This window comes from Xiphophorus maculatus, chromosome 18, assembly GCF_002775205.1.
Source record: "Xiphophorus maculatus strain JP 163 A chromosome 18, X_maculatus-5.0-male, whole genome shotgun sequence".
In the NCBI taxonomy this organism is placed as follows: domain Eukaryota; kingdom Metazoa; phylum Chordata; class Actinopteri; order Cyprinodontiformes; family Poeciliidae; genus Xiphophorus; species Xiphophorus maculatus.
In genome coordinates, this window is record NC_036460.1 from 29,000,140 (window position 1) to 29,018,007 (window position 17,868).

At 38.4% G+C, this 17,868-nt stretch overlaps 1 protein-coding gene across 1 annotated transcript; it reads left to right on the forward strand.

Annotated features, from left to right (window-relative positions):
• The first annotated feature begins 273 nt into the window (after nucleotides 1-273).
• On the forward strand, nucleotides 274-17,698 carry ilk (integrin linked kinase). The gene is made up of 13 exons (XM_014474176.2): nucleotides 274-539; nucleotides 2,914-3,159; nucleotides 9,766-9,931; nucleotides 12,110-12,205; nucleotides 12,301-12,397; nucleotides 12,483-12,566; nucleotides 12,810-12,895; nucleotides 13,002-13,111; nucleotides 13,273-13,400; nucleotides 14,716-14,837; nucleotides 15,518-15,617; nucleotides 16,114-16,244; nucleotides 16,329-17,698. The coding sequence occupies exons 2-13, from the start codon at nucleotides 3,071-3,073 to the stop codon at nucleotides 16,476-16,478; spliced, it is 1,359 nt and encodes a 452-aa protein (XP_014329662.1). The 5' UTR covers nucleotides 274-539; nucleotides 2,914-3,070; the 3' UTR covers nucleotides 16,479-17,698.
• The last annotated feature ends 170 nt before the right edge of the window (nucleotides 17,699-17,868 follow it).

Sequence of the window (17,868 nt, forward strand, 5' to 3'; positions counted from 1 at the left end):
ATAATAATAATAATAATAATAATAATAATAATAATTATAATAAAATAACATTTTAATGTAATGTTATAATTATACAAAGTGTAATAATTCAAAAATAATGCGTTCTATTGGCATAAAAAAACCCTCATCTTTGGAAATATGGCTATATTGACAAAGAAATTAGTATAGTCTCGAATTTGCTCAACTTTGTTGTTTGGGACATTCATCAGCTTTTGTCAGTTTATTATTATTATTATTATTATTATTATTATTATTATTATTATTATTATTATGCTATTCTTTGTTACGTTTTGCGTCATACAGTTCGAAGAACAAACGATACAACAAAGAGAAAAAGAGAAGAAAATAAACACGACCTGAGGCGGTGATTTTCTCTCTCTCGCCCGTAGTGGGCGCTACACCCTCCGTCAGTTCAATAAACGTCTTAGGGGGCGCTGAGGGTGTGGACCTATCTCTTTTTACCCAGAGATAACCACAGGCTGTATTACCAATAACTTCTTTTTTGACTGCGTTACCACCCAATAAGCTGCAGTTGTCAGGTAGGTCTATCCTATAATATCAGTTTAAAAGTACTTCAGCAATAAAAAAAAGTCACTTTTGAGACATCAGTCAATTCAGCGGCACGTTAGAGAGAAACAGCCCATGGCGTCGAAATAGTTAGTTAGCTTGCTAGCAAAAACCTGCTTTCGTCTCATTTTCTCAAGCTTCCTGATTATATAACATAGCCGTGGCACTGTTTCTGTTCAGTATGGAGCAATAGATTAGTTCCGTCGTGTTTTACAGAGATTTAACCGACTAGCCTATAGCTTTTCCCCATGGGTGTTAGCTTGATGGCGGAGCGGCTAGTGCAGCTACTTTAAGTTGAAAACGGTGACAGCATATTGCTTGAGTGTTATTTACAGACTTACTCACTAATTCACACACAAACTCAATGCCAAGTGATAGTCTTAAAGAGCTTTTTAAACGAAATAGAGCAGCATTACCTGTCAGGAGGGTTTGTATTAACACAGCAGCTAAGCATAGCGTGTTACCTGTTACATCATTACTCCGTGATTAACATGATTGAACACTTTCATCCCTATTAGTGGTCACTCCCTACTTGATTATAACCCTGTCCAAACTTTCTAATTGTATTTCTACTCCTACATATTTTCTTTTTACTATAATCACAAGAATAATTTAAAAGTTAAGACAGAAAAGGTTCCTTCACCTTGGTTTTCTTATAGTACCCTTAATGTTTTGAAAAGCATTCATTTTTTACAATTTCCCCTTAAAACAACACGAGAAATCAGCATACATGTGTGAACCTCAATGTCCAATACGTGTTGCCATAGTTCCAACCAGCTCTACATAGAGATGTGCATCTATAAAGTTAAATGGATTTTTAGTGACTTTATCTTGTTTGTGTGTGTGTGTTTATTCATGCATGGGTGTCCACCTTAAGAGAAACAACTGTGGTGTTTTTCTACTAAAAGCAATAGTAAAGTTTTTTTTTATCTTCTTAGTCCTATACTAAATAGAATTTAACACCTGTCAGGTATTTTCTGGTGGGTTTTTTTGGATAAAAAAATAGCTGATTCCAGTTTTGACCAATTTTGGTTTGTTTCTAGAAAAGCAAATAAAAGTGCTGCAGCTTCTTTGGAACCGTCTGCCATAATCGGCCCTGTATTGCACTAGGAAAATAGGGTGGTGAGATTGCAGTAATCTTGGTAAATATCGAGATGATTATTCCAGTATGAACAGACTCACCCTTTTTTCCACTTTGCTGTTTTCTGTTTGTCAGCCCCTCCTGTGAGCTTTTGCATCTAGGATGCTTTTATCTGAAATTGGCATTGTGGGTAATATAGACGGTGAGAGAGCATCCGATCCAAATAGCTGCACAGATAACAAATTCAATGCACTTGGAAAATCATAGTGTTCCTAATATTCAAGTTCAAGGATTAATTTTCAGGTTTTATACTTTGCTAGCTAAGGATCAGCTGGTTACTTGACTAATCTGTCGAGATTAATTTTTTTTAGTCAGTTACTTTAACTTATCTCTGCTTCATTTGAGGATCTTTAAATCTTCACAATTTCCCCCCGTCTTCTCAAATCTGCAACCTGTACATTCATTTTCACCCTGATGCCGCCACATTTTCACAAACATTTCTAAAATAAATGTGAGAGTGGAAAACACTTACTATTTTTTCGACCCTGTGCTATTCAAGATCTAAAATGTCAGTTAAGCCTAAAATAGATTGGTTATTTGGGGAACTACAGTTTATAGCTTCTTTGACCTTTTTTCTGTTTGTGAAAAAACCAACAAAATAAGTGATTTCAGTTGTTTTTTTTGTGTGTCCATCTGCATGTCCCCTTTAGAATGAGTGGAAACATGGAAACTACAAAAGACTGAAGCCAAATTTGACCTATTTCACACTAAACAGAGACTTGTGTTTTCCAAAAAGAAAATGCTTCACATATGGGATATTTTGTTTTAAAAGGATATTGGTTTAAGGTATGATGTTAATCTCCGGTTTAAGTACTGTAGTTGGTATTTAAGATGTTTGAAAATACATTTGAAAAGTGGCGCACCACGTCTCTGCAAAACTCACTGAAACTACGACTAATGCATACCAATTTTTATTGGTGTATTTTAGATATTAACTCATTCACATATGTATAATGCATTTATGTCACAAATAAAATGTTCTGTTGACATTTTCTGTTGTCGGCTATGTCGACGAATCGCTGCACTCCTGTATTGTAACATGAATGGATGGTGCAACATTGCTCTGTATCAAAAAGCTGGTTAATATTACTCTGCATTTGTGTTTTCTTTCTTTTACAATTTTGACGTTATGTGCATCAAAATGAAACGCTTCACACAGAATTCACCAAATCATTTTTACCCTTCTTATCTCTCTTTTTCTACAGTTTCCTTAGTGCTGCCCACCATTTCTGAAAGAGGCCCAGATGAGGGACTAACACTTGCTGGCACTCGCCTGAACTCCTCAGGTTGTCTAGCTTTATAATCTCAGTTTTTCTACCTGAAAGGAAGCAGTAGAAGAAGAAGAAGAGTCCGCCAAGCGGAATGGATGATATCTTCACACAGTGCCGGGAAGGCAACGCAGTAGCAGTTCGCTTGTGGCTGGACAACACAGAGAACGACCTCAATCAGGGGTGAGTTAACATAAAATGAAATGCTAAAAATGAAATATATTATCCTCACTTGAGATTCTTTACTTTTTCTACGATTTATTGCTTAGATTAAATGTGTAGAATTTTTCTAACATTAAATTAGATGCTAATAGTGTCGTCTAAATATCTTTTTTTTTTTTTTTTTGGATGAGCCATGTCACAACAGGTGTATGCAATCTAGATCAGAATCTCAAAGAAGCATTCGGAGTTTTCCACATTCTTGTAGTGGATGCTGGCACACAGCCTGCCTTCCCAGTCCCAACGGAGAATCTGGTCCTTAAACTCAACTCATTTCCTTACTGCTCCGTGTTTATGCCCAAACGTGCCAGATTAACTCACAAGCTTGGTTTTAGACAGGAAGCAAGCCGTTGTACAGGAAGCATTTATATATAGAGAGTTGAGCTGAATTCACATTGATGGGACCAGCAGAATACAGGAAACAAATGTTGGTCATGATGATCATTCATATCTTTAAAAAAAAAACAAAATGAAAGAAATTCTGTAATATGAATAATATGGATATTTTCTTTCCTGTATCAAGTATTGATCATTTAAATGTGCTCAGTATGAACTCTTTTGCTCCTTATGTTTCTTTCTGGCTTAATCCATACTGGAGCTGCCGCCAACTATTATTCAAATCATTAATTATTCTGATGATTAATTGATTAATCATATAAAAATTGGCACATTCTAAAGAATCTTTATTTAACCATTTAAGCCTTTTTTTATATATAAAATCTTAAAAATCCATTAAATGTTGCAAATAAACAAATTTATTATCTTTTCTAAATAAAATAACAAAAGACATTCTATAGCCTGAAATGTAATAACAGTGTTCCTGTTTCTAGTGAAGGCTTCATAATTCGTAGCAAAGGAAACGCATCTAAAAAATACTTCAAACATCAACATGAGAAAGACTGACTACTTTCTGCTCGACTTAAAATCAATGAAGTCTTGTTGGATGAAGCATTTAATAATTGGACGGTAAAATATCCTTATAAAGACTTTTTAAAATCTTTTTTTTTTTTTTTACAGACTTTGACCCAGGTGAAGAGATAAAACTGTCACTTCAAGAGTACTGGGTTGAATTTGTACAGTTATGACCTCACCTGATGAATATTTGCAAAAATATATATTTTCTCTCTTTCTTCTTACTCATTATTTGCCTTTCTGTCTCTTTTAAAGCCGTCTGAGTGAACTGAGCCTGTGTCAACATGCCTCTCTATTTGTGACCGGCCCATTAGCTAATTACATATCGAGTTCCCTTTTCCGACCGCCATGCCTCCTCCATTTGAGGAAACAAATGTCTTCTTATGCTTTTTCAGAAGTTTAACTTTATTTTGACATTCCTGTTTCTGTTTTTAGTAAAAGCTGACTGTAAGCAGCTGTAACGCCGCGTTTCCTCCTAGATGTCGGTGTGTTTTAATCTGATGCAGATCCCAGACAAAGAGTCATCGAGGAATGCTGAATCTCCTTACAAGGAGTAAAATACGGGCCTCGAGGAAGCCGTTTACCTCCCCTGCCTCGCAGTGGGGGGCGGAGGGGACTGTTGTGGTGGGCAGGCCTGGGAGAAAATGACTATTTTTCTGTTTGTGTATGAAGCCAAATCCTGAACATTTTTAAAAGTTCTGGTATTTCTCTCCCACAAGTCAGAGATGGTTTCTCAGAAAACTGGACACAATCCGTCTTTGAAATTGCATTAAAATCACTTTGAATCCTAGGAATACTTTGGTAGAGAGTTGCAGCATCTTGTAAACTTCTGTACATTTTGGTAGCTGGAGCAAGCCACATGCACAGCTGTGTCGACAGAGTAAATCTGTCTGGGTTTAGTCAGAAGAGGAAAACATTGAGACAAAAAAAATGTAAGAAGATTGTAAGTGTTTGTGTTCCTTTTTCTTTGGATGACAGAAATAGAGCAGAAGAGCAGGATGGAAAAGGGAAGACATGGGGGGGGGAATGATAAAAAATAATTTTTGACTGATCCAGCAGTGGGTTTAATCTGTCAAACAGAAGAGCAGCAAATGGAAACTGTAGACTGTTTTTCTATCAGGTATATTTTATAGGATAATATAATAATATAATGCTTCTACTAGATTAACTCTATCCACTTTAGTTGTACATTCACATCTTAAGATAAGAAAAAAGGCTTTTTTATGCCAAAGTCATTCAACATATTCTAAGCAGGATCAAAACTTTGTAAGGAGCTGCAACTAACGATTATTTTGGTGGATTATTCTGTCAATTAATCAGATAAAAAAATGCTGCACTCTGCAGATTTTTCATTTAACCATTTCCACCTTTTTATGCAATATTAGTTACATTGTTAATGCAAATACACAATATTATTTTCAGAAAATAAACATTTTATTGCCTAAATGTAATTTTTTTAGTGATTTCGAAGCAGGTTTAGCTAAAGCCACTTGAGGAGGTTTTGGTAAAACATTTACAGACAAAGGCATTTTTATCTTAAATGCAAAGTGCGTGTGTGTATCTATAATGTGCGTTCATTAATTAGTGTTGCTTTTTCAGCAAATGGCCTTTCTTTTGAGTCTTTGTACACCAGTTAAAAGTTGATCAATTTCTAACTTGGTTAACGATTATTTGAATAATTGCAACTAATCCGACTAAGTGCTTCAGGCAGGTCTTGAGCAATATGTGTGTGTGTGTGTGTGTGTGTTTTGCTCATATGTTATAAAACATACAAATATGATTAAGTCATAGCCAAATAATTTGCAAGAAAAAGGTTAGAAAAGCAGATCATATCAAAATACTTGTTAGTGATTGTGGCTTTTGACATATTGAAACTTTTTTTGGTCCTTAGCTGAGGCCTGACATGCGATCTGGCAGCGGTGACGGTGCAGAGACAGATAGGGTGCAGACAGGCGCTTTTCCTCTGGCTCTTCAGTCTGCCAGGCTGAGCTGTGCTAGCAGGTGGAAATGCCTGAAATAAATGGCTGCAGTCAGGACGCAGCGGGGGCCGAGGCGGGGGAGACCCTGGCCCTCCACTGCCTCTGGATTTAGCAGATAAAGTCAGCTTTATGGGTAAATCCATTCTATATGGGAAACCCGAGGGCTGAGCTGGACTTAGACGTGACCATAAAAGTCACAACTTTCTAAGCTGTTGTCTATATTTGCTTTGGCTGGGTGAGATTTTAGAAGCTTTGTGAAAGTCAGTCTGGTCCTCGCATTTTGAAACAAGAAGTTCAGAAACAAGCAGGATTAAAATCTTAGAACCCAAACAATAACAATAGTTTCTAATTTTACCCCATGTAGGAATCCACTTATATTACCAAATACCTGAATTACTGCCGGTCTCCTTCTGTTCTGAGTTCAATTGATTTGTTCTGTATGTAATCATTTTTTATGCCACCCTATTAAACTTTGTGATTGCAAATGAGAACACTGAGCAAATGTTGGAAAGACATTAATGGATTGCTACGAATTTATTGTAAATAAAAACTGACAGCCTGAGTTTTATCGACCATTAATCTTCTGAATCTTTTATTCACTTCTCTTGTAGTCTTTAGATTGCATGCCACTGTTTCCAGAAGCTTCAGGGATATTTTTAGAAAATAAAACCCGATATGTAAATTATATTTTAAAAAAGGACATCTCTAAATGCTTATATGCAGATTTGAAAATGAAAATGTTTGGGCAGTGTTCAATTTATGCTCCTTGTATTTGAACTGTTGCCTTATAGCCGGTAGCCAATTAACTTAATCAATGGTCGCAGCTTGACAGATTTAAAACGCCGTTGCCCTAATATTAATGTTGAATGGTCCTCATTTAGTTTGTTTGAGATGACTGACTTCTTTTTTTTTTATTGAATGGAAATATTTCCAGAGCCATTTTATCTCTTTTCTTTAAGCAAACGAAAAAGTGTAGCAGTGTTCTTTCAGCCAGCTGAAGCCCTGATGCTCACTGGTGCCAGAAAACCAGGGAGCACCACAAAACAACCTCAGTTTAAATTGCTACCATCAAGTCGTGTAGGATTTGCAACTAGTCTCAATTAATCACATTTTAATCAAACAATATATCAACAAAATAAGTAACATTTTCAATTCACAAAACCCCTTTATACTGCTGAATTATTGAGTAGACAGACGTATGAGCTCAACAAAGACACTTTTAACGCAATAAAGTCGGTGTGATTAATTGATTGAAACAAACGCATTAAAGTCGTGGCCCTGATGCCATTACATTGTGTAGCGTGTTTTGTACAAACCGCTTTAGAAAAACACAACCATTAACTTCACCACTCTACCTCCTGACCCCTGGCAGAGCAGGTCGTGGGGCAGAAACCTAATAAAACCTTGGACCTCAGTCTGTGGGGAGTATTTTTCACAAGCAAAATCTAATGAGTCTTCTGGACTTGGCCTTTTGGTCTGAGAGGAAATTGCCCTCTGAGTGGACCTGGTGTAATTGCAGCGGGTCGCACAGATAGCGGTCTGTTGGGGGACTGAGGGTCCCTTGAGGCTCTGCAGGATGTTTGAATTCAACTCGAACTGATGCTTGGAGTGGGGGCGAAAGATTCACATTCCTTCAGCTCTCACATTCTTTTATTTTGCTGACTGCCTACTTAAGGCTTTAAGATATGTGCATACATTTTCTGAACAGGAGCATTGTGCTGTGTTTTTGGTTCCCAAGCTGCAGCAGGAAAGTATGCCAAGAGTCAAAGTTTTGATCTGTGCTCTTTTGGTTTTCCGTAAAACTGTGAGTGGACATGAGAGGGAGGACAAATGAGCATAGGGAGGACACTTCATGAGAAAGGAAGACGTGACAGAGAGACCAGAGGAAATGAGGAGTTACAAACTTCCACTTGGCAGCTGGAGCTGATTTTAGCATCACTGATGCAGGAAGTTTCATCAGGCCTTAAAATGTCTCATTTAAGATGACATATAACTGTATAAACATTTAAAGTTAGCTTTTTCTGATTGACATTCAGTCACCCTGTTGTCTCCTAATCTCTCTGTATCTGTTTGTCACTGGGGTGACTGTATCATATTAAGGCTGCTGTCTTTGATTCTTTGCAGCCTATGTCTGTGTGACAAGCAGGAATGGTGAGTTCCACAGTTCTTATCCAGGTTTTCTTCTGTCATATATCACCTGGGATACTTTTCTAGGGATAAAGTAAGAAAAATATTACAAAAATAACATAAGTCAGGGAGGTTCTAAGTTGTATTATTTCTATCAACAAAAGGCTTTACCGATGAACCAAGTTCTAGAGCTTAGTCAGGGTGTCTGCACATCCTTTAAGTCTTAAATTTATGAAAAAATGATGTAAGTTGGCTTTAAGTACATTAATTGCAGCTCTTTTAAATTTTGTTGTAGCAGAGCAACTTAGTCTTGTATATCCTACGGTACGTTCTGTGGATTGAGGCGGTTGAGGCTAGCGCTAACAAGCTGCTCATATATCCTTGATAGCTAGCTAGCTTTTTTGCGTATATCATAGGTGAGTGCAGATTTATCACCTGTTCGTCTTCACTATTGGCTGACTTGCCAACCTGCACGATGCTACGTTCATTTTGCTTAGAGGTTTTGTTGATTTTAAACGTGGTGGTAAAACCCTATTGAATCATTTTATGTTATGTATACAACTGAGAAGGTTTTGAGAAGGAGTAAAGCATGGAACCGAATAAGAATAGAAAACCAAAGATGGAGATGTGATGACAAAAAGGGAAAAAATGAAAATCAACTCTTAACATCTTCAGCTAAAGTAAGAATGCAACAAGATTTTGGTTTGATCTCATAAGAACTACCACATATTCCTGAAATAGTTTTCCATACTTAATATAAGAACAATATGCAGTTACTACATTTTTGTCGTGATACAGGTCTTAGATTTAATTCATAATGGTCTTAAAAGCTCTTTAAATCTGAGTTGGTGAAACCTGTAGAAACCCTGCTGCTATGCCTTGTAAAGTTTTCAAAGCTCTTCAGGTTTTGAGTGTTTTTTTCATATCAGCTACACATTTTAGTTCATAGTTGTAAAAAGAAAAGGATACACATTTTTCACACAAAATATAAAAAATGTCCTCTGCATTGGTATTCTTTTTTCTTTTTTTTCCCTTCCAGGGTGTCTTTTTGTGGGCTCTAGTGTCCCTTATATGAAAGCAGGCTGACAGGAAAGGGGGAAGGAGAGGGGGGAAGACATGCGGCAAATATCGTTGGGTCCGGGAGTCGAACCAACGACGGCCGCGTCGAGGACTCAAGGCCTCCAAACATGGGTCGCGCTATCCCCTATGCCACCATTGGGGATACCAATGCAATCCCCTACGCATTGGGGATTGCAGAATACCAATGCAGGCACGCCCTGCATTGGTATTCTTAAGTATTATTTTTGTTCCTATTTTTGATGCTAATAAAGCTGTGTGTTTTTAGGTCTTTACCAGCCTCACACATCTGAAATATTTGCACATTCAAGATGGAGCTGCTTTCTTGACTCTTGCATTGACCCAGTTTACACTCGGCTCAGTAATGGCTCCCTTTTCCCCCACGCTTCCATTAGGACCAGATTTGTGGAGTTCACGACTAACAGCTATCCCCCCTGTGGAGTTACTTCAGCCGTTTGTCCGTCTGTTGTTGCAGAGACGACCATGGTTTCAGTCCCCTCCACTGGGCATGCAGGGAAGGACGCTCAAACGTGGTGGACATGCTCATCATGAGAGGAGCGCGCATCAACGTCATGAACCGTGGAGACGACACACCCCTGCACCTGGCCGCCAGTCATGGTCATCGGGACATCGTGGGGAAGGTGGGGGTTCATGTAAACACAAAGAGATACTTTTATGATTACATATCTGGTCAAACATTTCTGAATATGGTCATATTCTCTTTAGCACAGAGATTTAAAAGGCGTAGTGAACTCAGTTAGTCATATCCTGAAGTCTGGCTAAATTTGATGTAAGAACTAGATGCTTGAACGAGCATTATGACTAACAAGAGTTTCTCAAAACCAAACCTGAGATGAAGCACTGTCTGAACAAGTCTTGCTGCTTCAACCCAGGATATTGTGAAATCCTAAATGATGTAATCTAAACAGTCATAAATTCAGTGGCGCTTGCCTATTCTTGTGCCGCATCCATTAACAGCTGAAACCACAACAGTGTTGTTGAAGAACTTATTACCACACTGCAGCTAGAACAAGCATGTTTTAGTATAAGGCTGTAGTTTTCATCTGGTTCTAGAGGACACTGGTAAGCTACTGCTAAGGCGGCACAGCCACCACACAGTTGGTAAAATAATCCAAATTATAATGCACTTTAGTGAAAAATCTACACATTTAACTTAAGAACTTTTATTCAAACTTCTCTGTGGCCTGACAATATAATATGAGACAGATAATCTGTGAAAAATCTTGCCTGTGTACGCGCTGTTTACCCTACTCCCTTGTTCTCTGCTAGGCTACAAACCTTAGTCTGCCATGAATGCTAAAGCTAGTTAGCCACCAACTACCTAAATGGTTTTTCTGTAACGTTAAGTTGTTGCTCTGCCATTAGCACAGCTGAAGCATGTACACAGGTGTGATTGACAGCTGTAAGACCCTCCTCCTGCCTCTGATTGGTTGTTTCTGACCAGGAGTAGTGTGTTTCTGCAGATGGCAGTAGAACAACAAGGAGGCAGAGGAACGTGACTTTTTTTTTCTTTTTTCTTCAGATTATGTCTTATCTGTCACTACATAGTTACAGTTTGAACAAATTAGAATAAATTTTTTTTTTATATATATGAAAGTTGCATACTCCAGCTTTAGGAACCAGATATTTATAACATGAGAGTGCAGGTCTTGCATTCGCATCCCCAGCCGATCGCTATAAACCCACCTCAGCTGTTCCCTCCAGTCCTGTTTGAAAAATATTTATTATCTTCTAGCTTTTCTAGACTGCTGTGTGACAGAGGGCAGATTCTGTCAACAGTTTATTATTTTTAAAACAAATGCAAAATGATTACAGAGTTGACTTTTTAAATTAGCTTTAGCATCCTGTATTAGAGATGATCTTGGATAGCATTACAGAAACCTCAGTCTCTTTATAATCAAGAAAAGAAAATCCTGAGATTAACAGATTTACCAGCATTTCCTAATCCTTAATAATCTATGACTGGGAATGAACAACCCGCGTAAAAAAAAAAAAGAAATGAAGAAAACTTTCACTTAATGTCGCTCTTCCTTACTGCTATCTTTTTAAAGTTTACCCCTTTCTCTCATTTCTTAACATCTTTCCTTGTAGATAAATTATTACATTTAAATTCTACATAACAAAGTCCAACATAAAAGAATGTTGTTGTCAGGGCAACGTAACACCTCATATAATGTGTTCAGGCATTAGAAAACAAAAAGGATTGTGGCGTTTCTAACCAGCAACCACTCAAAGAGGGTCTATTAAAAACAAATAGTTTAATTCTGGTAAACTGTCAATTTTTTGGTGCATCTATAACAACATGACTGGCTAACAGTTAAATTTCTAGTACAGGAAAAACTAGCAAATTTATTTGAATCGTTTTATCACAACCTTCTAAGATGCATATAAAAAACTACTTTACTGTTTTTTAGAGCGTTATATCGGATTATAACTCCATATAATCCGAAGTTATACGGATGATATCGTATAACTTCATTCCTTTCTTGCATCTGCCAAGTTCCTGCACCACAGAGAGGGATTAAAATCCCCACTTAGTAAATATCTTTGCTGGTTTATGATTCAAGTGGCATCATTGAAGGCGTCTCCTTTTAGAATAGCTGCTAAGCATCCCAAGAGTTTAATATTAGATCTGTTTCAATACTGTTGGTATGTGTCCACAGGCAAAAAAAACAACAACCTTCCCTGTCTTCTTTTTATTCCCCCTTGGCGCCCTACAGGTTCATGTTTGTATAAAGCCCAAACATGATCTGAGTCGCCTGCCTTCGGTTATAATCTGTTGTTTCTTCTTCTTTCAGCTGATCCAGTGCAAAGCGGACACCAATGCAGTCAACGAGCACGGCAACACACCTCTGCATTACGCCTGCTTCTGGGGACAAAACCAAGTGGCTGATGTAGGTGCTCCCCCTAGTGGTGATGAATCAAAAATGGCTTTAAAAATGTTGCTCACCATAATGTGTTGGTTTTTTGTTGTTTTTTTTTTGCTCAGGATCTTGTGAATAGCAGCGCTCTGGTGAGCATCTGTAACAAATATGGAGAAACGCCTATGGATAAAGCGAAACCTGAGCTGAGGGAACTCCTCAGAGGTGATGACACTTGTTGGATTGTCACAAGCTTTAAAAAGATAGATTTCTTGGTTTAAGATGACATTTCTGCTTCTGCTCCTTCCAGAAAAGGCAGAGAAAATGGGGCAGAGCCTAGCTAAAATACCCTTCAAGGACTCGTTCTGGAAAGGCACCACCCGAACCCGACCGCGTGAGTCCCAGGAACACACAACCCAATTATTAGCTGACCAGCTTCCTCCACCCTTTAAATTGGCAAAAGTGCTGAATGAAGGAAGACGCGTTCCACTTCAGCCTCCATCTTCCTTTTTTTTTTTTTTTTTTTAAGTACACTGTGGCTTTTTTTTCTTCCTACATTTTAACTTTAGTGACTTTTTTTTTTTTTGTCTGTGCTATCACTTCTATAAAAAAAAAAATTCTCATCTTGTGTTTTTAGGCAACGGTACTTTAAACAAGCTGGCGGGCATCGACCACAGACAGCTTTCCTTCACCGAAAAAAGAAATGAAAACCATTCTGGAGAGGTGTTTCACATCATCGTGTCTTTCACTCCCGCTTTATTTATGTCTCGCTCCGCCGATGACGATATTTAAACCCACATGTTTCTCTCCGTTTGTTTCTCGCGCCCAGCTGTGGCAGGGGCGTTGGCAAGGTAACGAAATCGCTGTTAAGGTGCTAAAGATTCGCGACTGGACTCCGAGGAAGAGCAGAGACTTTAACGAGGAATATCCCAAACTCAGGTTTCTACTGCGCTAAAAAATTTTTTCGACTTCTGTCATTTCTTCTCTGTGCTCACTCATGTGTCCGATTTCATTTTCGAAGAAATATTGATGTGAAAATGTTTGTCCGTTCACCCCGTGTCTGTCTCCCCTCACCCCCACCCAACCCTGGCTTCACCCAGGATTTTTTCCCACCCAAACGTCCTGCCTATGTTGGGAGCATGTCCGTCTCCTCCCGCCCCTCACCCCATCATCATTACACACTGGATGCCTTGTGGCTCCCTCTACAAAGTGCTCCATGAAGGCACCAGTGAGTATTTCCACTCTGATCAGGTTCCATACGTGTATTCACTCTACAGTGGCTCACATTTCCACTATGAACTCTATTTACAACCACTCATTTGACCACACGTTGAAGGGACAGAGCGGAATAAAGTTATGCATCTTTTGGACGTAAATGGAAAAAATTGCATATTAAAGTCAGGTTTTATCAACAAGGCAGTTCAAAGTGCTTTATACCACAAAAACACAATACAGTCAGCTTTTATGAAACATTACATTTTGTCAAATGTCATCATCAAGATCGTCAAGCAAATATGTTGATCAATATTCCAGTAATTATGAATCAAAAGGCAACTTTAAACAGGTGTGTTTTTAGTGGTGGTTTAGAAGAACTCAGTGTTTCGGCTGTTTTGCAGTTTTCTGGAAGTTGGTTCCAGATTAGTGGTTAATAGAAGCTGAATGCTGCTTCTCCATGTTTGGTTCTGGTTCTGGGGACTCGGAGCAGAACCTGCAGACCTGAGAGGTTTGGAGGGTTGATACAACAACAGCAGATCTGTGACGTGTTTTGGAGCCATTCAGTGATTTATAAACTACCAAAGTTTAGTGGGGTGATGTGCTCCATCTTCCTAATTTTATTGAGAACATGAGTAGGAGCATTGTGGATTGATTGTAGTTTTTCCTCTTCTTTTTTTTTTTCCTTAAGGCAGAGCTGTGAAGATACGATTGCATTCATTTTATTTATTTATTTCAAACAGGTTTTAAAAGACAAGAGAACAAGCAATCAGTGGGGCAGAGAAACAGAGAAAAGCATGTGCATACATAACCAAGAGCAAAAATATTTGTTTACCACTACTTTTCTGTTTGAAAAGTAGATTTCTGTTAATCAATGCAACTAAAGATAAACACATAGATTTTTGTCTTGATTTGGCTGGGACTTCAGTCCTTTAATCCTGGAAATGTTCTCTAGGTGATAGAAGACCGACTTTGTTACTGCCTTTGTGTGTCTGAAGGTTCAGGTCTGAGTTCATCACTCCACCCACATTCTGGCTCTGATCACTAGTTTCTAGCTGTAATAAGCTGTAATTATCCTTCACCATTATGAGGTATTTGGTCTGTCACGTAAAATCCCTTGCAACCTGGAAAAAAAGGTAAATGTTTTAGGCGGTAGGGATATTTTGCAAAGCACTGTAAGTCATTTGCAGGAGTTTTGCATCTACTTTCGTTGTCATTATGTTGTCGTCCCTTTTGTTTTCAACCCGCCCTTTTCCTGTCATTCTGCTACTTGACTAAAGACAGCGACGGCGTCCAAAGCTTTAATTTCTCGTTCCTCCTCCTGCTCCCAGACTTCGTGGTGGACCAGACGCAGGCGGTCAAGTTTGCTCTGGACATTGCATCCGGAATGGCCTTCTTACACACACTGGAGCCCATGATCCCTCGTCATCACCTCAACAGCAAAAGTATCATGGTGAGTAGCGCGGAAGTGATTCACCTTAATGATTATTAAGGTAATCATCAACTAATTTACTAACCAGTTCATCTTTAACTGGTTTAATTACTGAGTGTGTTATTAAGTCAGCAAATAGCATATTTTAGAGTCTCTACTCCAAAACTTTACAAAAAATATAAACATTTTACATTTAAGATGAAAATCCTTCTTTGTCCGTCACTATGTTCACCCAGAACTCCTCAAGTAGCAGTTTTAGCTTCACCTGCTTCAAATTCTGTAAATAAATCTTCTATTACAGCAACTTTTACTATCACTAATAATCGGTTAATAGAAATGAAGAGTCAACAGACTACCCATGCACCGTATTGATGTTAGAACTACCTTTGCTGCATCTTTTGCTGTAAATGATCAATCAAATATTTATTTTATTATTTAATATAATTTAAAAAATTGAATCATTTATTAATCAGCATTTTCATGTGAATGTCTAATATTGCATAAATCTGCAGAATGTGTCGATTTTATTTTTTTTCTCCCTATCGGCAGAATATTCCATAGAATAATCTATGACTAAAATAATCATAAGCATCAGCCCTAATGGTAATAATAATGTTTTCTATCAAAGGTTTATAGCCTCTTGTAGGTTGCAGCATCCTATCACAGAGCTATTTGGTTTATTTTCTTCCATTTCCTTGCAGATAGATGAAGACTTGACGGCGAGGATCAGCATGGCCGATGTCAAGTTCTCCTTCCAGTGTCCCGGCAGGATGTACTCGCCTGCATGGGTCGCCCCTGAGGGTAGGCATCACTTCTAACGAGACCAATCCAAACCGACAGCCGAAGCCACACCAGACCAGGGGGAAACGATGGACGCAGGAAGCTACACTCTGACTCAGAGCCTAATGTCATCTGGAGCTGATTTCCCCGTTCAGATACAGAGAAATATGAGCAACTTGCAGACATAAAGCTATTAGAGAATAGTGACAACAAGCAGGGCATGTTTACAGCAGACATGGAAATGCATCATGTCATACAACTACGGTGGCCCTAAAGTGCAAATCTAAACACAACTGCACATTGAAAAATACAACACTAACTAAGCACAACTACAAATTAAGAAAACACCACAATTATCTTTTGATTTACAAACGCAAAAATCTCAAACACCTTCCTGGCTTTTATGTATATCCTAATAGATTCACTTTAATATCCATTATTAGTAAATGAAATATTATGAGTTAACTTTGACTGTTTTTGTATGTTTGTTTGTTTTTGTTTTCTTTGCGGTTGCCAGCCCTGCAGAAGAAGCCCGAAGAGATTAACCGTCGTTCTGCTGACATGTGGAGCTTCGCCATCCTGCTGTGGGAGCTGGTGACCAGAGAAGTTCCATTCGCTGATTTGTCCAACATGGAGATCGGCATGAAGGTCAGCAGCAGTCAGAAATCAACCTTTTTTTTTTATTATTGATTAATGCAACATAAACACCTTTTATGTTTTGTTAAACCTCAGATCGCCTTGGAAGGTTTGAGGCCCACCATCCCTCCTGGCATCTCTCCACACATATGCAAACTCATGAAGATCTGCATGAACGAAGACCCGGCTAAAAGGCCCAAATTTGACATGATTGTGCCAATTTTGGATAAAATGCAGGACAAGTGAAAAAAAAAAAAAAAAAAAAAACTGCTACCGCTCTCCTTCGTCAAACAGTTTCAGTCCCTGGATAACCTTAAAACCGGATGAGACTCTGAGTCTAGAAACGGTGTTTTGGTGCTTACCAGTATTGCCTTAAACTCTTACCGCTACACTCCTCTCCACTGTAGCCTCCGCTTTCTGAGATGACTGGAGCAGGAATCCCTTCTTTTGTATTTTTTTTCCCAGTGTAATAATTATGTTACTGTGTTTGCCTCGTATGTCTTTGCATCTTCTAAACTGTAATCATGCGGATCGAGTCCAATCTTTTCCTCGTCACTAAATAACCTGTGGAGATCAGCATGGTGATCCGTCAGACGGGTGGATTTAAAGGCTTTCTTTTATCACCAACGCTTCTGATTAAAGAAATAACGGATTAACCCAAAACATCACATATGAGGGGAGAAGTTGAATGTCGGTTGTTTTTGCGGTGTCAAGAAACTATATGCAATGAACAAGCATGCCAAATGTCAGAGGTTAGTATTGAAACATTTCAGCTGGTTGAACCTGAAAGGTTGCGTTTCAGTGTAGGCAGTGTGGTGCGTTCATGAACACAAATCACCTCTGTCGGCCGGTGCTTCTTGACGACAAACGGTTTAAAGCTCAGCAGACGAACCTCTTTGCCAACACTGGGAGAAGACGTTTAATAATGAGTCACAGTTTTTAAATTATGAGATCAGCTTTTAACTTGATTGTTTGTGTTGGGTTTAAATTTTATTATATTCATGTAATCTCAGTACCTATCCCTCAATTTTATCTGAACAGTTAAGCAAAAAGCAGTCAGTCAATGACAACATGCCAACAGCTTATTTCAAGTTGTTTTTTTTTTTGAATACAGAAATATTTTTACTCTCCTAAAATGCCAACACTTGCCGTGTTTGTGACGCCGTTTGTTGGCGTCACAAACACTAGAATTTTCCTGACTGTCTTTAGAAAGTACTGCTACCACAGGGATGTTAAAGGGCAGAGTTTGTCTTTCTATGTGGAATTACTGAGACTTGTAGGTGTTTGTTTATCTGGAGCTAGTTTTTCCTAAATTCATGGGTTGTTGCCTTTACCTGCATCGTTCCCGTGCCTCTGCCTGCTTGCTTCCTGCACCGAATCACGTGGTTGAAGCCAAAATCAAGAACGAGTAAGACAAATGTATGTATTTATATATAAGTATATTAAAAATGAGATGTATCAACAAATGGAATGTGTCATTTATGATTGAGGTTACCCTGACAGAGCACAAAAACATGATGCAGATTATGTGTGCTAGAAATGTATAATCATCTCACAAGGCCTTTTTCTATGAAGCGTTCTAGAAGAGTGGAAATTTTCAATCGCTCCATAATTAGAGTTAATAATTGCCTAACAT